Source organism: Meriones unguiculatus, chromosome 12 (genome assembly GCF_030254825.1).
Source record: "Meriones unguiculatus strain TT.TT164.6M chromosome 12, Bangor_MerUng_6.1, whole genome shotgun sequence".
NCBI classification, from domain to species: domain Eukaryota; kingdom Metazoa; phylum Chordata; class Mammalia; order Rodentia; family Muridae; genus Meriones; species Meriones unguiculatus.
This window is the reverse complement of record NC_083360.1, coordinates 37,335,516-37,359,448: the sequence shown is the minus strand read 5'-3', so window position 1 is coordinate 37,359,448 and position 23,933 is coordinate 37,335,516. Positions and strand designations below refer to the sequence as shown.

Sequence of the window (23,933 nt, the reverse complement as noted above, 5' to 3'; positions counted from 1 at the left end):
TTTATGCATCAAACACAAAGATATCCACGTTTGTGAAAAATAAAACAAAACAAAAAAGACCACTACAGCTAAAACCATTATTGACCTCACACAGAACTAATCAGAAAGTCCTCAAAAGATAAAACGTAAACAGCAGAGAAACACTTAAACAAGTGTTCAGCATCTTTTGCTATCAAAGAAATGTAAATTAAAACTACTTTGAGATTTTGTTTTACCCAAATCACAATGGTCATGACAGCTCATGCTGGTGAGGATGGGGGGAAAGGGGAACTGATTACTCATGGGAGCTCAAACTGGTAGAGCTACTGTGATCATCAGGATGTGATTCCTCAGGAAGCTAGAAATTGATCTACCTCAAGATCGAGCTATGCCACTCTTGAGCATAAATCCAAAGGTCTCTACGTGCTACCACAGATGTATTTACTTATTTATTTGTGTTTATTACTGCTATATTCATAGTAGCCCATAATTGGAAACAGTCTAGATGTCCATCAAATGGTGAATGGATAATGAAAATGTGGTGGATAAATACACAATATTATTACAGAATATTATTCAGTTGCTAAGAAAAATAAAAATGTGAAATTCATAGGTAAATGGATGAAGTTAGAAACCACTCTGAAAGAGAGCCCGGACTTCAAAGGACAAATATTGTATATTTTCTCTTATATGTGGATGATAGATATTTTTAAGCCTTAATATATATGCTGCAATCTGAATATCTGCATAGGCTTGATATCTTGTAAAGGACGGAATGGGGTGAGAACATCAAATAAAATACATTGCTATGAAAAGACAAAGAGAAACCTATAATACAAAGATTAAATAGGGAGGGGGATTGGAGAAAAGGGTGAAGAAGGGAATATGGTGGGAGGAAAACTGACACCGAAAAATCAGTTGACAAGCCAATGGAAGCCTACTTCTGTAGAAGCTTCCTAAATATATACATACTTATATATGAATTTATATATAGGAATCTAAATGGAGTCAGCAAATAATAGCAGAGACAACGCCCTGACTTGACATCTGATGCCAACCTCCAATGCCAGAAATGGGTTACCTGTTGAGTCATTCACCGAAGGGACACCATGGAAACCCTTGAACACCATGGGCTATTGCCAAGGCGATTGGTTGATCTTCATAACCTGATGGTAAGGCTCTATTGCTAAACAACACTTACATATCTCATCAAACACGGAGAGGTTGAACATGTACCTAACTAGTAGAATCACCCCGACTGACTAACGTTCATGGTTGTGGAATGCACTCTGCATGCTACCAGAGGAAAACAGTAATCATCAGTATTTCCCAGCTACAACCCCTGTAACCTACGAAAGTGACTTGCCTGCAAGATATACAGGTAGAACAGTGTCACAATTGCTATAGGAGTAACCAACCACTTTCTGTTTGGATTTAAGGCCTACCCCATGAGATGGAACCCATACCTGAGACTGTTAAAGTGAAGAATTTCAGACTAGATAGGTCATGGGCTTTATAAAACCTACTGCTATTATTCTGCTTAAGGAACATAGCAAAAAAAAATTACCCCTAATGAAATGCTGCTATAAACATAAATTACTGCCTCAACACACATCAGAGAAGCTTCTTCTGTAAAAGACTGGACTTAACACAGAGACCTACAAATGGACAGAAAATGAGAGATTTTAAAGCACTAAATCCTAAATGAGATGTCTTCATCAAGGCCCTCCTCAAGGCTCAGGAACCTAAGAAGAAGAGGAGGGAGAACAATTGTTAAAAGCCAGAGGTAATGGATGACTCCAATTAAACAGTGTCTTCCAGACACAACAGGTATGATGCACATGTGAACTCACAGAGTGGGTAGCAGTACACATAGGCCTGCACAGGGTCAAGTCAGCATGGGTCTCAGCACTGAGATGGGTGAGCAGACACGGGCCTCAAAGACACAGAGAAGCTATCTGCTGCTCATACCCACAGGCAAAGGAAAAACTCAGTTTTCTCCAGTGGAGTCTCACTGGGCAGATTAACCACACTGCAGGCCAGGCTCCATGCCTAGGAGCACTTGGCCAACACAGAAAGAGCTAAATGAGATTATTGTAGACTTTTTGCCTCATTTTGCTTTTTTTATTTTTATTTTTTGTCTTATTGGCCTTTTGCCTCCTAATTTTGTCTTTGTGGGAATTGTGTGTTTCTTGTTTTCATTTTTGTCTTTGTTTATTCTAAAGAGAAATAGGTAATGAAGTTGGGTGGGTAGGAAAGTAGGGAGTACCTAGGGAGGAATTAGGAGAGGGGAAAACATGATAAAACAGTATGACATAATTTTTTAATAATTTTTAAATAATTCAAAAATTACATTTACGGTAAAGGAAAACACAGTCAGTTGTTAGGAGCAGAACCCAGTAGAGCCAGGCTTGGGCGGGTGAAGAGAGACCTTTATCATTTGAATGAAGACCTGCTGCATTGATGGAGCCCATTCTAAGACAAAGCCCATTTTAAGACAAGTGCTAATGTCCACCATGTTATCCATGATCAGTGAGATGTCACATGTGTTGAATTTGTGTTTTGGTTTGGCTCAAAGCTGTACAGTGATGGTTATTTGCTTCATGTAAGAAACCAGCAGAATCCTTTGGTTCTTGTTTTGTTTTTATTGTGATATCATTTTCTATGAATGTGGTCAAAGCAAGTTATTTTTGTTATTGCCATTTCTATTTAAACAGAAATTTGCTTGTTTTTATTTTTTTAGTGGAGGAAGGATAGACTAAAACCCTAGGAAGAAAAAAAATGTGATGTATATATCCAGAGTGTTGTCTTTTTATTTTGTTTGGAAGAAGAATTGAACTATGTTTTAAAAAAAATGAATAAAGGGGAAACGTTTTTTTTTTTTTTTAATCCCAAAAGAAAAGATTGCACTAATAAAAAAACCAAGAATGCATGACAAAGAAAAGAGCGTACATAATAAAACAGGGGAAACTACCTAAGTAGCCACTAAAGCAAAGCAAGTTATAAAAATCAAGGAAGACGTCAGAAGAGGAAATGAAGGCTGTGGAAGTAGAATAGAGAGCAAAGAAGCAACTTCATTATTTCAAATCATTGTCTCTCTAGAATCTTGAGGATGACAAAGAATTCATGTCTAAAACTCAAGCACTGTGTTTCTACCAACCTGTGCACTGGGAAGAGGCATTTAAGATTGTCTTCTTGGAGACTGAGTCTATGGGCTACACCTGAGCCAGGATTTTAAGTCCTGTCCATGCATTGTCCTTGGGTGGGTATCAGTCTCTGCAGGGTCCCCAGGGCTCAGATTTTTGGTTCTGTTGCTCTTCTGGTAGAGCGCCTGTCCCCTCCAGGTCTTTCTATCTCCCCCTTCTTTTTTTTCTTTCTTTTGTGTGTGTGTGTGTGTGTGTGTGTGTGTGAAAGTTATTTTTTTTATTAATTACACTTTATTCACTTTGTATCCTCCCATAAGCCCTTCCTTCCTCCGCTCCTGATCCTACCCTCCCTCCCCCTTCTTCACAAATGCGACTCCCCAAGTCCACTTATAGGGGAGGTCCTCCTCTCCTTCCTTCTGATCTTAGTCTATCAGATCTCATCAGGAGTGGCTGCATTGTCATCTTCTGTGGCCTGGTAAGGCTGCTCCCCCCTCAGGGGGAGGTGATCAAAGAGCAGGCCAATCAGATTATGTCAGAGGCAGTCTCTGTTCCCATTACTACGTAACCCACCTGGACACTAAACTACCATGGGCTACATCTGAGCAGGGGTTCTAGGTTATCTCCATGCATGGTACTTGGTGGAGTATGAGTCTCTGGGAAGACCCCTGTGTTCAAATTTTCTGGTTCTGTTGCTCTCCTTGTGGAGTTCCTGTCCTCTACAGATCTTACTATTTCCCACTTCTTACATAAGATTTCATGCACACTGCCCAACAGTTGGCCATAAGTCTCAGCGTCTGCTTTGTTAGTCTGCAGGGCAGAGCCTTTCAGAGGTCCTCTGTGGCAGGTTCCTAGCTTGTTTTCTTCTTCTGATGTCCTTCCTCTTTGCTTTTCAGGATGGGGATTGAGCATTTTAGTCAGGGTCCTCTGTCTTGATTAGTTTCTTTAGATGTACAGATTTTAGTAGGTTTATCCTATATTATATGTCTATATGAATGAGTATATACCGTGTGTATCTTTCTGCTTCTGGGACAGCTCACTCTGGATGATCCTTTCCAGGTCCCACCATTTACCTGCAAATTTCATGATTTACTTATTTTTTATTGCTAAGTAATATTCCATTGTGTAGATGTACCACAATTTCTGCATCCATTCTTCAGTTGAGGGGCTCAAGTACACAATAACGACATTTTCTCAACCATGTTTGTAGCAGTTTTACTTGTAATAGCCAGAAGATGGAAACTCTCCTTCTTTTATATGATTCCCTGCACTCTGCCCAAATTTAGGCTATGAATCTCAGCCTCTGCTTCAATATCCAAGTGAGGTCACTAGTAAGGGGAACAGGGCTTTCTCTGGCATGAACTCAGTGACAGGCTCTCTGATCACCTCCTCCTGAGGGTTGCAGCCTTGCCAGGCCACAGAGGAAGACAATGCAACCAGTCCTGATGAGACCTGATAGGCTAGGGTCAGATAGAAGGGAAGGAGGACCTCCCCTATCAGTGGACTAGGGGAGAGGCATAGGAGAAGAAGAGGGAGGCAAGGTTAGATTGGGAGGAAATGAGGGAGAGGGCCACAGCTGGGATACAAATTGAATAAATTGTAATAAATATAAATAAAAATATATTTAAATATAAATATTTAAATATATAAATATAAATTCAAATATATTCAAACATAAATATAAATATTTAAATATAAATAAAAATATATATATATAAATAAATAAATATTGACATTTAAAATATTATCCTCTGATTCTTGGCCCATGTTAGCATGTAGACTTGGGGGCCACTGACAGACCCACCCAAACTTGGACTTTCAGCCTTCAAAACTCTGGGGCAGATAAACTCCCTTTTTCATATATTATTCAGCTTTGGGTATTTCTACAGCAACAGAAAATAGATTCATACAATGTGCAGTATTTTCTCTATTTTATCTGCTCTTGATAATCATTTATTGGCAAAACTAACAATAAAAAAGAATATAATAAAGTCCAGATGTCTATGTCACCTCAGAAAGAGGTTTGGTCTATTATCAGAAGAGCATGAATCAAACTAATATGCTGCAAAATCGTCTCTGCATTTGTCCCTCCTCTGGAGACCACAGAAAAGCTCTATAAATAGACTTCACAGTTTAAAGTTAAACTCTCTGATGCATTTAAGCCTATTTTTAAAAGACACTCTGATCTTCACAAACATCAAATTGTCACCATTTCTTTTCTGCAAGTGGCACCTCATTGATTTACTTTTTAATAACTCTTCTTAATGGTGTTGTGTGTGCTGCTTGCCTGTATTAACACTACGCAGAGTTGAAAGAAGAAAAAGCGATGTGATGAGCATATTGAGTGAAGTTGCACTGTAAGAAAGAGCTACATGGAGGAACTCAGGATATAAGAGTCTGATTCAAATGTGGGTGGATAGCAGCAGCTGAAGACTCATTTCCCCACATCACCCTTTGACTTTGATTGCTCCTCTCCCCTTTACTTCTATGCTCCAGTTCCATTAGCTTTATTACCTAGGACCAGCCCTCACCAGCCCAAGGAGAGCCTAGAACACAGCGGATACAATTACCAAGACAAAGGCAGTAGTGCCCTTGACTCTTCCTTTCTCCTTCTCATTCCATTCTAGAATCATAGTGAGTAAATGGATACTAGGTAAGCTTTCTATATTCCATGACCCTCCTCAATATGATCATCTTGGGTACTCTACGGCTTGATACCTAGATGGAGGAGAGGATAAGATGGGGTTATCTCAGATCCCTGACTCATGTGGAGGCTATGTGCACTGGCAAACTTCACCAACCATGATCAAAGACATTTATTAACATTCTTACTTCATTCTCCCTTTCATACTTTGCATAGCTCACTCAGGGAATTCTGGAAGAAAGGCAGATACTGCTGGTATACACTGCTCTCTGAATCTAACACCATGTAACATCAAACCCACCCTGACTTTCAGCATCAGTAAGCAGAAGAACCTTCCAACAATTAGAGCAGTCCCCTGACAGAGGAAGTTGCCATGCAGAATGTCTGCTCTGCTCAGCATCTTGTACCTTCATAGACCTGGGCTTTTCTCAAGCATGATGATCTACTCTGCACGAGCTAATGAGATCAACAGAACAGCAATTAGTGTGCAATTCAAGAGGAGGAGATGATATTCAAAATTCAAATTACTGGCCTAACTCTCAAGGTTCTGTGATTAGCAAGTGGAAAAGCCAGGACATTGATGAAGTTTTTTGATCCAATTATTTTACCATTCCAGTGTAGGAATCTCAATAGATTTTGGGATCTTAAAACTGAATCACAAAACTTTAGAGACTTGCCCCCAAGTTGCAGCATCTGCAAAGAGGCAGGTATTGATATGCCCCTAGGTTACCACAGTTCCCCTATGGTAGAGTCCTCTTTTCCACTGTGGACTAACTATTCTCCTTGCCCCTGCCAGAGCCTCTGTACCTTCCTTGCCCTAATGAGTTATGAATTTACATTACCTGATATACAAGCAGTGAGTGAAACCCACATAGTTATATCCTCCTCGGGCCAAGAAAGGTGTGTCATACAGTAGACTCAATAAAAATATTTTTTAAACAAAAGATTGGAAGAATAAGTATACCAGTGACTGGGGAGCCCAGGGTCTGAGTGTGTGGTACTTCCATGTGAAGGTGTTTGGAACTTTGGTTGGTACTGTTCTTCACTGAACAGAAGTAAGCCATTTAGTTCAAGACAGCATCTCTAACCCTGAGTCACTACATGTACCAGGTCCTGTTGTGACAACTGGATCATCCCACACATGTCCAGACACCCCCAAATGAGAGTCAGAAATCACAACCCACAGGAGCAGAGTGCTTCCAATGACAAAGGCTCTCTCAGTGAATGTCTAAGGGAAAAAACAACTAATAACTCCTTGGGGAAATGAACTGAAGAACATGAAGATACGCATGAAACTTGAGAATGTGACCCGAGTGCCAATCTCATCCACTCTATGTATAAGGTTCTTAGAAACTAAATAGCATGAAGTAAAGGGAAAGAATAATGTTAAGGGGAATATTACAATTATCTCTTTTGAGGGGAACAGTATAGAGAAACTGAAGACTATGGGAATTCAGCAAGACACATGCCTCCTATTTACTCTTCTCCAAGATCTTTGGGGCATGAAAAAAGTGAGGACTATGGAGCAGTTTGTTTCTTCTACTTCCATGACAGCTGTTATCATCAACACATGTTCAGGGCCTCTCAATGGGACAAAACCAGTTCAAGAGAGACAGCTTACAACAGCTCTGCCTTCTCCATGTCAGGAATGTAGGATTTGGTGAGAACAAAGCAACAAGAAAGTAGAGGAGAGTGCTGTCTACATAAGTGACTTTCAGTAAACGTAAGAAGAAACCATGAAAATATACCAAATGAAAGACCTGCTTAGGGTCTGTCTGGACCAATGAGGTGGAATCTAACATTTTAAACTCATCTGTACTGCTTCTTCATTCCCCACTCTTCCCAAGACATTCCAAAGACCACATGCGTCAACTCCTAATAGTCACTGCCCAGCCAGACCTACAAAGCAAAAACTCTCACAATCACCTTGTATTGGGCTCACACTGGAGTACTATGAGTCAATCAGCAGGAAAGAACTGAATTGACAAATATTCTCTCTACTTGATTGTTACTGTGGTTTTCATTTTACCAAAAATGAGTACACTGTCTTACCCATGCATCAGCACTTGAGATTCTGTCTGTATTGAAAATACAGACACACTGTATTTTCAATCAGGAAACAGCCCATAACTAGTATCATATGTCCACTTTTAAAAATTATCCTTGTGATGAGCGCCTTATGCGTGGCTTTCATACAGTCCCATTCCTATCCATCTCTGCAGCCTCAGATTATACTTTCTAACCCATCCCTCTCAAAGACATGGACTCCATGGACCGGTGGCTGGTATGAGATGATGAGAGGAACTGGGACACGGAGAGGAGGTGTTCAATGAAGAACAGAGATTCCCAGCTGAGGAAGGTCAAACAGGCTGTCTTGTCAGGAATGGATGACTACCTTCCTGCCTATAGCTGGGTCTTCCACTTGTTGAAGTCTCCTTTCCATCAGTTCAAGTACACAGCAGCCAACCTCCTATGTAACACATTATCAGTGTTTCCTTCTTATTAAATTATTCTTATCACCACATGGCTTTTTCAAAAGGAAAATAACTTTAGGTTTGCACAGGGTATAAATAGGAATCTATTTGCATTTTTCTACATGTAGACATCCAGTTAAACGAGCACCATTTGTAGAAGATGCTATCTTTTTTTTTTCTATGGCTTCTTTTTTGGCTTCTTTGCCAAAAATCAAGTACCATATGTGTGTGGGTTTATTTCTGGGTCTTCAATTCAATTCCATTGATACAACAGTCGGTTTCTATGCAAATACCATCCTGTTTTTATTATTGTTGCTCTATGCTACAGCTTGAGATAAGGGATGGAGATACCTCCAGAAGATTTTTTATTGTACAGGTTTGTTTGACTGCAAAGATTGATGAACCAACCAAGGACCATGCATGGAGAGGACCTAGATCCCCTGCTCAGATGTAGCCCATGGGCAACCCAGTCTTTTTGCAAGTTCCCTAGTAAGGGGAGCAGGGGCAGTCTCTGGCATGAACTAGGTTACCTGTTCTTTGATCACCTTTCCCTGCCATGATGGCCTTACTAAGCCTCAGAGAAAAAGGATTCCTACAGTCTTGATGAGACCTGATAGGCTAGGGTCAGATAGTCCTGTCAGAGGATCAGATGAATGGGGAGGAGGTCCTCCCCTATCAGTGGACTTGGAAAGGGGCACGGTGGAGATGAGGGAGGGAGGGAGGGACTGGGAGGGAATGAGGGAGCAGGACACGGCTGGGATACAGAGTTAATAAAATGTAACTGATAAGAAAAAAATAAAATTAAAAAAAAGGAAAAAAAAGAAATTGAAAAAAAAAAAGATAGTCCTGTCAGTGGACTAGGGAAGGGGTACATGGAAAGGAGAAGGTGGGAGGGTGGAACCTGGAGGAGTTGAGGGAGGGGGCTACAACCAGGCTACAAAATGAATAAATTGTAATAAATAATAATGATAGATAAATTTAAAATGGAAAAAAAAACAATAAAATGGACCATCTTCTGCCTTAATTCCCCTGCTTCTATTGATCTATATCTTCTCATTTATAACAAAACTCCTGAGGGTTGTAAACCAAGGTTCTAATTCTTTCACAGGCACTTAGAAACCATTTGTCTTGCAAACAAACAAAAGGCAAAGAAAAAAAGGACAAAAAAAAAAAAAACAACACTGATTCCTAAGTCTCACCTGCAAGTAAGCAGAAATATCTCTGCCTTCATTTTACATCTGACTCCTTAACCTTGCAGCCAGACAGCTGCTTAACTTTGCATGTAAGAATCTTTTAGCATTCAAAGTAGTTGACTACAGACTGATGATACCCAACCTATTTCATCCCATTTTAGAGCTGAAGGCACAAACACAAGAATAACTGGAGTGTCTTACAACAAGCTTTTACAATGCACCACTCCAGACCCCCTTAAAAGCACAGTGGAGTCACCAGTCTCTATCCTTAAGCAGCAGTCACTTAAAATCTAAGAATAGCAGATCTCCCAGGTAGCAAGGAAAGCTTTATTGATGCCAGGACAAGACTACCGCCTAGCAAGAGCAATCATCTCATGGGAACTTCTGTGTCCCCTTAAAAATAGGACTTCTTTGGAGCAACTTCCTCAACGAGAGCTTAAATAATGATCAACAAGACCATCCCTTAGCCAACACTACCTAAGGGGATGCATACCACTAATCATGCATACCTCTCAACAGTGGGCCCTGGTCTTCCTCAATTTCATCTTAAAGCTTATGCCAGTGATGCGGATGTAGGAGAATGCAATATTCATTTTCACTGAAGGCACATTTTTATTAAATCCTTCCCTGAGTTTTAACATTGTAATTGCTTACTCGCTTTGAGGGAAATATCTGGGCTAAACCCAGGAACCCCTGCCCAGGACTCTGCTTATAATTCTGTTTCTCCATCTGCCAGGTAACATCATCACTGCTTCCACAGTACCATTCCACTCACATCATCTGCAGATAATCCGTGCTAAGCTCTCTGACCTCACCTCCTCCCATCATGCCTTGGTGCATTCTTCTCTTCTCTTCTGACTGCACACACACCAGGCCATACCTGTCAAAGGGTTCTGTTTTTTTTAAAGTAGCTTGACCTCTGGCCAGGAATATACCTTCCACCACCACATGTCTGTATCCATCCAAGTCTATGCTAACATTACCTCCTGGTATAATCCACCTCCACCACACTAGCTAACCAGCTCACTCTTCTGACCTCCCACCTCATATCTCCTGAACACCACACCAGTTATTGCCATTAAAATTCAATTCACTGTTCTCGCTTATTACATTGTAGACTTCTCTGAATTGTTGGTGGCCCCAGAGCATGGAGTTTTCACCTATTCGTTTCACTGATTCACCCCAAACTTAGAGACGGACAAATAGCACATAAATGTCATTGAATACATTAATAAATTAGTGAATATATAGCTTGTTCACTAAGCAGCAGGGAACTACTGAAAACTATTGAACAAGTGTGCTTTAGGAGTTTTACTCAGGTGGCAGAGTTCTTGAAGGATCTCAGAATGCCTCAGTCACTGCAGGCACACTGAGCCTCCAACAACAGGCATCTCAGAAGTAAATGTAAAGGAAGGATGCCTCACAAGGAGAGGTCTTCAGGATTTCAGTCTTTCAAAGACAGAAAATACTTTTTAGATGTTTCAAGCAAGTAAAATGAATAGTTCTAAGGAACTGCATAACAGCACAGGTAGGGAGAAGTGACTTCATGGCATCAGAGTTACATTCAAGCATCCACTAACAGCAGATTTCCAGAGGCCATGTTGCTCATACTCAAGAACTAACCTCGGGCAGGTAGAAAGGAGCTGTCTTTACCTGTCTTGCTCAGTGTTTCCTCCACAGCCCTTCCACAGAGCTGAAAAGTAGAAACTGAGGCTGCCTCCCACTGCCCAATAACACACTTGCTAGTGTGTCCATCACTCTTCCTGGGGAATACTCAAGGTGGGCAGTGTCACCCTGTCGCTTATCCTGTGAACTGGACCAGAAGGAATATATGTCTTCCCACGCTGTTCATGACACAAACACACAGACCCCAATTGTATACACACTGTTCATAGCACATTCTGCAAACTGAAGGAGACTGTCATGTGGGCTTTTTGAAATTCATCTTATTTCTTACATTCTTTTAGCATTTGAATTTAAATGGGGCATTCAGGCATGACACCTAGCCAATGACAACAGTAGTCTTGGTTTCAGCTCTTACCTCCAACAAAAAAATACTTTAGAAGCGTTTTGTAATGTTGAAAATCTTCAGAGTAAAAACTACCATTGCTTTGAAAAGATACATAAATTTTCATTATAGGGAAAATAAAAGGAATTTACTAGTCTTATCAACCATTTGCTTTGTGTGGCACTTCTTAGGTGGAAATGGGACCTTGTCTCTCTATCTATCTATCTATCTCTCTCTCTCTCTCTCACTGTGTGTGTGTGTGTGTGTGTGTGTGTCCACGACCTTTGATCTCTCACCACACTAAGATGTCCCAAGACAGGCTTACTCCCGCTGCCTTCGGGCTCTATCTATCCTTCATTCCACAACCATAACACAATACCACTGTCATCAACAATGTACTGATGAGCTGTAATGGATAAGGCATGTCGCTATGCAGAAAGGAGGGGACATAAAATCAAGTGCCTTGTTCTCACCTAGGGGCCACCAATCAGCTGAAACATAGCCTGACCCCAGGGGTCAGATGTACAGCAGCCATCAAGTGCAGCACCATTGAAAGAAAAGTGTCTGGTCTGTTCTCAGAACTAGCCTCATTGCAATTATCCCTTTAATAACCTTCTGCTCATCCACTCAATTCCTTTTGTGCTCTCAAGGGAGGATCTAAGGGTCTCATCAGAAGCAGTGTACAAGAAGAGCAAACTACACACACTTTTGTTACCTGGGTCAGAAGCTTATAAGAACAGCATCAATCACAGGGAAAAGCAAGGCTGTTCCTGGCAGTGTCATTCAACCTCTTTGGCACCCTTTGTGGTCTGACTACACTCACGCATGCTAGTTAATGCTTGAAGTTTCTGAGCTTCAGCAAACTAGAGCCTTTGCTCTATCTGCTAAGCACTCTTTACTGGGATTAGCCAATGCCACCCAGCTTCTCCTCCAAGTCACCTCACCAGCTGAATCTGCCTTAAACAGCACTTCCTGATATATACAGCTTATTTGCTAAATCACACAATTTAACTTCCACGCATTCCCAGATTGCTACCGATATGCCAGAGATAGAGGGCCTCTTGCAATTCTTTTTTTTTTTTTAGTTTTTTTTATTAATTACAGTTTATTCACTTTGTATCCCACATGTAGCTCCCTTCCTCCTCCCCTCTCAATCCTACCCTCCCTTCCTCTTCTCCACCCATGACCCTCCCCAAGTCCACTGACAGAGGAGGTCTTCTTCACTTCCCTTTTGATCCTACCCTATCAGATCTCATCAGGAGTGGAGGCATTGTCTTCCTCTGTGGCCTGGTAAGGCTGCAACCCCCCTGAGGGGGAGGTGATCAGAGAGCCAGTCACAGATTCATGTCAGAGACAGTCCCTGTTCCCATTAGTAGGGATCCCACTTGGACACTGAACTGCCATGGGCTACATCTGAGTAGGGGTTCTAGGTTGTCTCCATGAATGGTCCTTTGTTGGAGTATCAGTCTCAGAAAAGACCCTGTGCCCAGATAAGTCTTAACCACAAAGTACCCCACCCATTTTTCAAGGATTTAGATCAAAGAACGAATCACTTTGCTCTGCTTCCTCAAGTATAAAAAGATGGCACTGGGAGCCAATTGATTTTAAACTGTACTTATTTACATTAAATGGTCTCTGAGTTTCTACAGGGCACTATTTCCAGAAATCATCTCCAGATACCAAAGTCAACAAGTATGTAAAATAGGAGGCACACACACACACATACACACACACACACACACACACAATTTGCTTACTCACTGTATATTTAAAATCATCCCTACATTACTTGCTTACCTAACACAATGCCTACATATCCCTCCACGTACATTCAGTATAGTACAGGGCACAAAGTTAATTCATGTTCTGGTTGGGGAAATTTCTGGAATTTTCTGTGTAAAGATTTTTATTCTGTGGGTAGAATCAGTTAAAACAGGATAGACTATAGCTCAAATTGCATTTCACCCGAACAACTCAAATATATATGTATGCATATAATTATATGTATGCATATAATTCAAACTATATATGTATAATTCAAACAATTGAAATATATATTAAATATATATTTATATGTCATGATTCTTAAGAAATTAGAAGCAGAAAGGGAAATTTTCAAATTGTTCTTTGCAACAACAGTAGAGAAACTCAAAGATTTTTTTTTCTTTACTCTGTTTTCTAAATGGAGAATTTCTCCACTGGTAGATAGAAACTGGAGGAAAATTTGGCTAACCACGGGTACTCACAAGTCACTGGTGTGGCATGGGTAGGGAGCTGCCTGTGCCTGCGTGGTTGGCTCCAGGGCTTCCTGCCCTGTCTGAACTGCAATGATGGCTCTCTCAATCATGTCTTGCAGTGGGACAAAAATGTAGTTATATTTGAACCCATCCGCTGGTAGACTCTGAGGATGAAACTTCCAGGAAGGGTTTTTAATCATGTCTGTTCTCATGCTGTATAAGACATTGGTCCGGATTGTATATGTGACATGGGGTGGCAGTTTGCGAGGTGCTGATCTGATGTGTCTGTGTCCCAAGGAACTGTTGAATATGACACCTGGTAGCCAGAAAGGAAAAAAAAAAAAGCGTCACACAACTCATGGATTGCCGCACAGGATGGGCAGGAATGTGCGCAGGGCCTGGGACTCTGCACAGCCTCCCACTCCTGCAGGAGGTGAACGCAGCTCCAGCAGGGCAAACAAATAGGCTCCTCTGTTCCATAGGCAACTGAAGCAAGACCCGGTAATTCACTGTCCAAGGCAGCTTTCCAGTTTTACAAAAGACAATGCTGTGCCATCACCAACACAAAGGCTTTATTCACTTCACGCTTTGAATTAGCTTTAAAAATTACTCAAAGCTGATCAGATAATCAGGCATTCTTTCCCTGAGACCACAAGCCCAGCTGGCTTGCAGCTTAAATGTAAGATGCTGCTCCCTGCTACACAGACTTTCTGTACCTAATGCAAAAAAGATTATTAGAAGCTGATAATAATTAGTGTGTTCCCTCAAAATGCAAACTCCTGGAAGTCAGAATGTGACACTCCTAGACAAGAACATCATGTGAGTGCTTGTGCGTGAGAGGGAGAAAGAGACTGTGTGTGACTGTGTGTGTGAGGATGTGTGTGTGTGACTGTGTGTGTACATCTGGTTAATATATATCTTTGTGGGGGCTGTGTGTGTACATACGGTTAATATATGTCTTTGTGTATGTGTGTGTGTGTACATGTGTGAGTGAAACTGTGACTGTGTGTGTATGTCTGGCTAATGTACATATTTGCATGTGTGTGACTGTGTGTGTCATGTTATTGTATGTCTTTGTGTGTGTCTATGTGTTTGTGTGTGTTTGTATGCTTGTATTTATAACTGTGTGTGTGTATATATATATTTAATATATGTATTTGTGGGAGGGCTGTATTTAGATGTATGATTAATATATGTCTTTGTGTATGAGTGTGTGTGAGTGACTGTGACTGTGTGTATGTCTGGTTAATGTATATGTTTGTGTGTTTGACTGTGTGTCTTCTTAATGTATGTATTTGTGTGTGTGTGTGGTTAATGTATATGTGTGTAAGTGTATGTGCATGCATGTGGGGGCTAAAGGAAGCATTATGGGTCCTTTTCCACCATCACTGTCCTATTCCCCTGAGGCAGCATCTCTCTCTGAACATGGAGCTAGGCTGGCAGACATGAAGCCTTAACAATTCTGTCTCTGCAGCTATCACATCGGGGGTCAGTCTTATTTATGTAGCCACAACCTTGTGTTTGTCTTTTTTTTTTTTTAACATGGGTGCTGTGGATTTGAACTTAGGTCTTGAGCTTGTACAACAACAAGCATCTTTTATGCCATCTATCTCCCACCTGTGAAGATTATACCTTGAAAGGGGTTGTCATGTTAAAATGATGCTGTGAGAGTAGACTTCAAGTCAACATGACTGCATCCTTATGAAAAGGGGAAATTTCTCAGATGCGTGCATAGATGAGATTTTGGGAAGACACATGCATCAATAATCCAATATATGCCCACATAATGCCTTCTCTAACAGCCATCAAAGAAAACCAGGAGTCATCTTGACTGTAGACTTCCAGTCTGCAGAACTGAATTGCAATACATTCCCAGGCTGAACTTGGTAGTATTTTGCTACAGCATCCCTGCATCCCTAGAAAACTCATCTCAAACGACAATAAACTCTGTGGAGTTGGATATATAGTCTTGCAGCCATGCATGTACTGAGTTTGCTCAAGGTCCTGCTTAAATCCCTAGCACCAAACAGTGACAAAAGTAATAATCTGGTGTCTGTTTAAAAAGGATGTAAGGATGCATCACACTTATCACTTATGCTGAACAGATGTACAATCAGTAATAGAATCTAACTGGCCATTGTAGTTTCTCTTTCCTATTTCAGAGCATCAAGATACTGCGATAAAAAAATAAGATTGATGGAGGGAGTTTGAGTACACTGCTTCTTGTGTGAGATTTGACCATGAAATAAGTCAAAAGCAGCACAGACAGACATAGCAGGTAGTAGTGCCCTGGAGATTGTGACAGCATAGGAAACATCTTTTCACTAGCTCAGTGCATACACCTCTATTCCACTTTATGGTTTCTCTGGAAGACTTCTTCCTGAGAAAACTTAACATGCACTTAGGGAGACAAGACAAAATGACCACCTATTGGAGCTGGTGCCTTGGTGAACACATTTTTCTGCCAAGTACTTACTGGCCAAGAAACTATTCTGCTTCATGAGTTCGTGTGCCTTGGTCTCCAGGGTGGCAACAGTCTCTACTGCCTGGAATCGGTCCAACACCACACAGGAAGAGAGATTGGCCAAGATACCACCCAAGAACTGAAAGTGTCCAGCCCCCACGTGGTTAAACATCTTGTCCAGCATCCTTCCTGGGGACAGCAAACAAATTAGAACAAATCAACTTCTCTTTCACTCCAGTGCTTGCTATTTATACAGTGGGCAGCACAAAAATACATATAAAATTAAACATGTTTCTTCATTTAAAAATAGCTCAAATAAGCCTACTTTTGTTTATACACAAAATTAACTAAACATTTGCCAATAGCAAACTCTCATACACTTTCTTTAATTTTTCCAATTTGAATGTAAAATTACTGATTATTGATTTTCATGAAGGCTCTTACCTAACCAATAGATGAATTTTAGATGGCTCTATTTGGCAAAGGAGAAAAATAGGAGGATAGGTCTTTACAAGAAGTAGGTCACCAAGGCATTGGCTTTGCCCTGACCTTTTCCTGCATGACCTTTCTTCTGCTTCCTGATGTCATTATTTAAGCTGTTCATTAAGGCACACCCTTCCCATCATGATGAAATGACATCTCTGAACTGTGAGCCAAAGTAATCCTTCCTCCAAAAGGCTGTTTATATTAGGGATTTCATCACAACAAGCAAACCCTGATAATTTTTTAACTCTAAACATAAAAATTGCATTTTTTTTATAATGGAGGTAACAAATGTTACAGGAATGATGACAAGGAATTTTCCTTAATTATAGAATAATAATCCTAGGATTAAAGAACCACAGAGGGGCTTGGGGAGGGGCATGCATGCAGAGGGTGGAGGAAGGGAGGGATTGGGATGGGAGGAGGGAGGAAACCTCCTCCCATCCCAAGTGAATAAAGTGTAATTAATAAAGAATTTAAAAAAAAGAACCATGGAGGGATTTCCTTCTTAGAATAAGAGTCCACTTGTCCATATATATATATATATATATATATATATATATATATATATATGTTACTAGTGAGAAGAATTTGAAAGCATGAAAGACTTTTTAGAAATAAGGGCTGGGAATATAACCCAGTACATTGCAAGCAAGAAGACCGGAGTTTAGAACTCCAATATTTGAAAAAGCTGGGAGTGCCCATACAAATTTGTCATCTTGGTGTTGGGTTAGGGATGTATGAAGTGGGGACAAGCCTAGCCAAAAAGCAGCCAGCCCCAGGTTCAGGAAGAGACCCTGTCTCAAGGGAATAAAGTAAGAAGCAACAGTGAGAGATGTCAAATGCTGCCTCAGGCTCTGCATGTACACATGGGTGCAGGCACCCCACACACATGTGTTTATACACACAACATTAAATAAGCATTAAGATTAAAAATATTTATTTATGTCTTCAAACAATAAGCAAGGTAGGAAAGATTTGAAGATCTGAGATCTGAAATAAAAATGGGTACCCAGGAATCCTGCTACTGAGTATCACTCAAAACTAAGAAACTCAAATCAATTTAAAAAATTAATATTCATGGAGATAAAGAATAACCAAAATTCACAAGAAAAAATAAAGACCAACAAAAGACACACAGTATAGTTAATAGCAGGGAATTAAAATATAATTAGGCCTAATTACACTGAAAATAGACTTTCAGTAAAGGAGCTAGAAACTACCCAAAAAGATATAAATGGAAAATAACAACAATTTAAATAAATTCATGGGAGATGAAACCTAGATAAAGAAAATCAGCATGAAAAAAATCACAAAGTAAAACAGACGGCTCTAATGAAATCACAAGTGGAAAAATCTAACATCATGAAATTTGGTTTAATACTGAAAATTAATGTATAAAATTATCTTCAAAATGGTGTGTAATAGCTACAAGAATTTTGTATGTAGATTTGGAAATCATCCCCAAACTACTCTTTTCAGTATATGCAAACCTTCCCAAATCTGAAACTCTTGTGTTCCAAGCATTTTAAGTAAGAGATATTCAACCTATCATTACCACTTTTGCAAATAGAACATTCACCAGTTATTTTTCAATAAATGTGTCATGCCTAATCGAACACTTCCTTTCTTTAGCCTTCCTGATGTAACCAGAGAAATGCATATGTGAAAAAAAATTGTGACATATTTCTTCAGAACTTTAAGGTTAAAGTTAGTGAAACAGAGATGAAGAGAGTAAAGGTAATTTCATAAACTACATAGTCAATGGAGTGGGATCCAAGCAGGACAGATGAATCCAACCCAAGCCATCCACACACCCTTACCATATGTCTGCAGATCTTCAGTGAGCTTGTCTGTATCAATATGCAACTGGCTCTCTACAAAGTTTCTTATAAATTTGTTTCTCAGAGCATCCTAAAAGAAAGGAAGGAAGCTTAACAGAAATGATTGCATCATGCCTTCTTGTTCAATAATACTTATCAACTTACTCCAAGTGTGATGACACAGGAAAAAGAAACATAAAATGTATCCACTTAAAAGAAGTTTTATGCATGTCCTGGTTGGTTGTCAACCTGAAAAAAGCTAGAGGCATTTGAAAAAGGTGAATATCAGTTGAGAAAATGTTCCTCACCAGATCAGCCTGGTGGGCAAGACTTTGAGGCATTTTCTCGATCAATAACCAATGTGAGAAGGCAGAAATCATTGTCTGTAGTGCCACCCTGGTGCTGCTGCTGGATGGATATATATATATATATATATATATATATATGTGTGTGTGTGTGTGTGTGTGTGTGTGTGTGTGTGTGTGTGTTGAGCAAGCTATGAAAAGCAAGCTAGTAAGCAGCACCTCTCCATGACGTCTGCTTCAGTTCCTGCCTCCAGGTTCCTTCCTTGACTTCCTTTAATGGTGAACCATGATTTGAAAGTGTAAGTGAAATAAACCCTCTCTTCCCCAAGTTGCTTTGGTTCATGGCATTTTATCACAGCAGTAGAACCCTAAGACAAGACATCGTACTAAGTCTTGAACCTTGAAAAATAAAGATAGTGATTATAAAAATTATAATTACAATGATGTTCTAATATTGAAAATTAGTAAATTTGGGCAAATTTTCCTAACGAAGCCACAGGGCTATCTTTTCTTTCCCATGGTTCCTCCTCTATGTCATATTTGTGCAAACCTGATATCTGCAGAAAGGTAGTGGTCACCCAAAAGGACTCCGGCCTCTCCTAGATCTTTTCTTATGCCTGATTGCAAAATTCAGCTTCTGCCTCTCTTTCCTCTCATTGCTCTTATGTTGATTCACCTGTCAATGGCTTTGCTCCAAAATTAATCTGACAATAAAATTCTACAGTTTGGTTTTGCACTGGGCATGGCTGCAATCAGAACACTTGGCCATACCCAACAACCAGCAGGAAAACTGCAGACACAGTGGGTCTTTGTGCCAGAATTAAGATGTGAGTGCTATAAAATGTGCCAGTTCTGGAAAGGTGAGATGGCTCAGTAGTTAAAGACCCTTGCTGCCAAGCTTGACGACCTGAATTCAATTCCCTGGACCCACATGGTAGAGAGAGTACACACATGTATACCTAAATAAGTTTTATTTTTGAGGACTTTTGGGTGGATAGTAACAGTTCTCTATGCGCAACCTCAAATGGCAACACAGTAGGCCTTCTCTTGAGATCTGTACCCTCTGTGCTTAACCCCTTCCCTTCTTCCCCCTGCCTTGTCCCTCAGCAGTTTCACCTAGTCGGGACTCTGGAGAAAAGTCTGTGTTATAAAGTCTGGCTGCTTGCTCTTTCTTAAATCTTGTCTATCTTCCTTCGCTGGGCCTCAGCTATTTGCCAGACAGTGTGCAGGGTTCTTTATTACACATTAGTTCATTTAATCTCACAAGAATTCTCTGGGGGAAATTACAGCTGCCTTTTACTGGAAGGAAAATTAACTATGGAACAGATGGGGCAGAACCTAAAAGCGGTAAGGACTCCATCTAGTGGCAGAGCCAGGCTTGGACTTCACAACAAGCACTGACAGCTTTCCACCAGCAAGATCTCAAGTCTTAGAACAGGAAGTACAAAAGAAGGGGGAGATAGAAAGACCTGGAGGAGCTCCAAAAGGAGAGCAACAGAGGAAAAAAAAGTTCCCCAACCAAAGACCATGCATGGAGAGAACCTAAAACCCCTGGTCAGATGTAGCCCATAGATCAGTCTTCAACTGGATTCCCTAGTAATGAGAACAGGGGCTGTCTCTGACATGAATGAAGTCGGTGGCTGGCTCTCTGATCACCTCCCCCTCGGGGATGCAGCCTTGCCAAGCCACAGAGGAAGACAATGCAGCCATTCCTGATGAGACCTGATAGACTAGGGTCAGATGGAAAGGGAGGAGGTCCTCCCCTATCAGTGGACTAGGGGAGGGGCATAGGAAGAGAAGAGGGAGGGAAGGTGGGATTGGGAAGATGAGGGAGAGGGGCACAGCCAGGATACAAAGTGAATAAATAATAATAAATAATTTTTTAAAAAACAAAGACTAGGAAGTACTCTGTGACTACAAGGCCTGAGTAAGGTCTGTAAGGCAAGTGCGTGACTCTAATTTCTGACGTTCTTATGAGTACTGCTCAACCAATTGCAGACTTCTTAGGCATCAGGCTCCTCTTCCTAGTGTTCTCGTGTTCTAGTGGCACCTTATGTACTGTTGCCTTGGTAATTACAATGCAGGATGCTGATCTTTGTAGCTACAACAGAGACCTTTAAAAACCTACAGTATCTTCTGTTTGGGTCCATTACAGAAAAGCTGATGAGATCTGTGTTAACAAAAGAATTCATGGGCAAACAAATTGAAGAAGAATACTGTTACAGAACTAGATGTCGTGTTTGTGACGGCGCAAGGCTGACTGCAGTATGGAGCCTCGTCTCCTCATTTTATGTCTGTCTCCTTGCTTTGTGTTAGATCTAAACATCATCACATGCTCTTGCCTCAGTTCTATCCCAGCTCCTGCTCCTTTTACTTTAGCAACTGTTGTTGTGGTGAAATTCTTTCTTTTCAAACTAATATCTTTCTTTGTTTATTTATTTTGGATTTTTTTTTAGGTGGAGGGTGAGTTGAGACAGAGTTTCTCTATGTAGTAGAACTCTGGCTGTCTTGGACTCATTTTACAGGCTAGGTTGGCCTTGAACTCCCAGGTGCTGGGATTAAAGGTGTGTGCCACCATGCCCAGCTCAAGCTAGCGTTTAATATTCTCTGAAAGTTTTTCATGCATTTATACAGTGTCTATTGATCATATCCATCCAGCACCACCTTGTCCAACTCCCCCTAGCATCCCCTGTCCCATCTCTCTCTCAGTCTCATATCTTTTAATATCATTTTTCTTATAATTAAACTTTCTGAGTCAAATTAGTACTCCCATGTGCATGTGGGTGGGCAGCAACCCACTGGGGCATGAGCAACCTTCCACCATCCGAATTCCCTACCAACAGCCACATTCCCAAGGGCTAGAGATTAACTGCTCTTAGAGAACCACCCAACATCTTTGCATCCCTGACCAACCTCAAAGCTCAGCTTGCTTACACTCAAAGATGCTATTATTTCCTTATTCTCAATGCACAAGCCTGTACAGTGACTAGATCACATCACATAACTGGTGTAAGCATGGCAAAGTAGACTCACGCCTACCCATTGTGGCTCCTAAGTCTACGGCATGAACTATTTGTCCAGTGGGTAACGTGCAGGTCAAACATGGACAAAAATGTGGGTAAATTATCTCACATTACTAGATTTTCGTATTATGATTCTACAAGTGCCCAAAAGTTACTTGTTGGCCTGCCTAAGCAATTATAAGTGATGGTTCTTGGGCTCTGAAGAAAAGGGGCCAGTTTAAATCATATTCGTCAATATTGGAGTATTATTTTTATTCACATATACTAATTATATGTAATAATGGGTTTCATCATGACATCTCCACATATGTGCATAGTAAACTGTATTATATTCATGCCCTTAACCGTCTCTCATTCCCCTCCTACTCTTGCTGAACCCCTCCTTCCCAGACAGTCCCCTTTCTGCTTTTGTCTAGTGTTTTGGTTTGTATTTTATTTTTCTGTTTTGGGTGACCCATACGATGTAAAATATTTTAAAAACATTAAATTTAATAAAAAATTTTAAATATCAGTATTAGTAAATTATTAGTTTTTACATAGTGCTAATTTGCATGGTAAAAACACTAAAAGTTCACAAAGATTTTTAAAAACATATCCAACCACTGACAACTTTGCTAGTCAACCGTGGAACCCAAGCATGCTTCAGAATAGTTAAATTTTCTATAGGGACACGCCAGGATCTCAGCCAATCAGCAGCGGGTGGATCCCAGCCCTCAGTCAGGCAACATACCTGCAACTGGCTGAACATTCGGCCATTCCCACTTCCTTGGAAAACGCTGGACATCTTCAGAAGTGTTTCTGATAAAATTTTTATCTTATCCACGAAGTAAAAAGTGTAATTAGCCTACAATGTAGAGCACATGAATTTATGTCTTTAATTGTTGTGTCAAGCTAGAACAAGGTAGCAAACGGCATATGTGGCATGGTCGTTACAGCATCAGAAATCTGCATGAAAGCGTCCCAATGCTCTCTAAGGAGTCTGGGCTCTCAGAACTGTCTTCTAGATCTTTCCATCACATACTGTCTGACACTTACCAATTTATTCCCAGGGTTAGGCCCACTGGTGTGCAAAGGAAATGTCTTCATACATCCTGACTAAGAAAAATACATTTGCTCCCATCTTCACCTACTCCAAAATATGTCCTCAACTAGTAGCTATATGTTTCTTTCCCAACACTAGCAGAGATTAAATGTTATTCCTTTATTGCTGCTGGCAATAAATTCTTACACAAGTTTTCAAAACTAATTTGATGTTATAAAATTATACACAGTCACAAGCCCATAAAAATGTTCATACCTTTTTCCTCTCAGAATAGTGTGTGTGTGTGTGTGTGTGTGTGTGTATGTGTGCGCGCACGGGCTAGGAAAATAACTTAAATGAGTATAAAGTTGTATCCAAAAGATGACAGTTGCAACAATTACATCTAATATTGAAAACTGTCTTTTATAATATCAAAAAAGCAATAAGGAAGGAGAAATTAAGGGTCTGGTCATTTCTCCTAAGGGTCGCTGGGAGCCTCTCCTGCCAGCACGGGAAGTAAAGAACATTCACTACAGCTAACAGAGGAATCCTCTAACACTTCATTTCAGTATTCAGGGAAAGCAAGTGCAGAGAGTGTTGCAAGCACTAAGCTAAATGAAGATATTGCTGCTTTGGCAGGAGATTGAGTGCACATCAAATGTGCAGTATGTTGTTTTAAAAAATCACGCAGGCATGCAGGTGTTGAATACATTACAAATGCAAATTTGCTCTACAAATTAGAGACTTATATGAACTCTTAACTCTGATACAGAGAGTACCTGCAGACACATATGAATCCATATGAGTGTGTGAATATACATAGATATATAAAGAAAGTAATATCAAATTCAATATCCTAACTAAAATTTTGAAATTTAAAACATTATCATTAATCATATTTCCTCAAGTTTTAAGAGTATATTGAATAAATTACCTTATAGACAATTGGGATACTATTAGTTATCAAATGTATTGGGTATAACCAAAGTTCATATCCAAATATATTTGTTATTAACCTGAAAAGTAAAGGTTAGTCATGCATTTAATACATTAATAAAAATAATAATACAAGCAGGTGATATTCTTGCTCCTCCCAGCCCACCAGATTTTACAGTCTACTAAAACTTTTCTAATTT

At 40.2% G+C, this 23,933-nt stretch overlaps 1 protein-coding gene across 2 annotated transcripts in view; it reads right to left on the bottom strand.

Annotated features, from left to right (window-relative positions):
- The window catches only part of Abca13 (ATP binding cassette subfamily A member 13), a 440,297-nt gene that overhangs the window by 276,027 nt on the left and 140,337 nt on the right, over window positions 1-23,933 (bottom strand). For both annotated transcript variants that reach the window (XM_060365661.1, XM_060365662.1), the window contains exons 28-31: window positions 22,507-22,620; window positions 18,449-18,539; window positions 16,155-16,331; window positions 13,688-13,994 (exon numbers count right to left, since the gene is read on the bottom strand). In XM_060365661.1, the coding sequence (XP_060221644.1) occupies window positions 13,688-13,994; window positions 16,155-16,331; window positions 18,449-18,539; window positions 22,507-22,620 (689 nt within the window). The remainder of the gene's footprint in view (window positions 1-13,687; window positions 13,995-16,154; window positions 16,332-18,448; window positions 18,540-22,506; window positions 22,621-23,933) is intronic.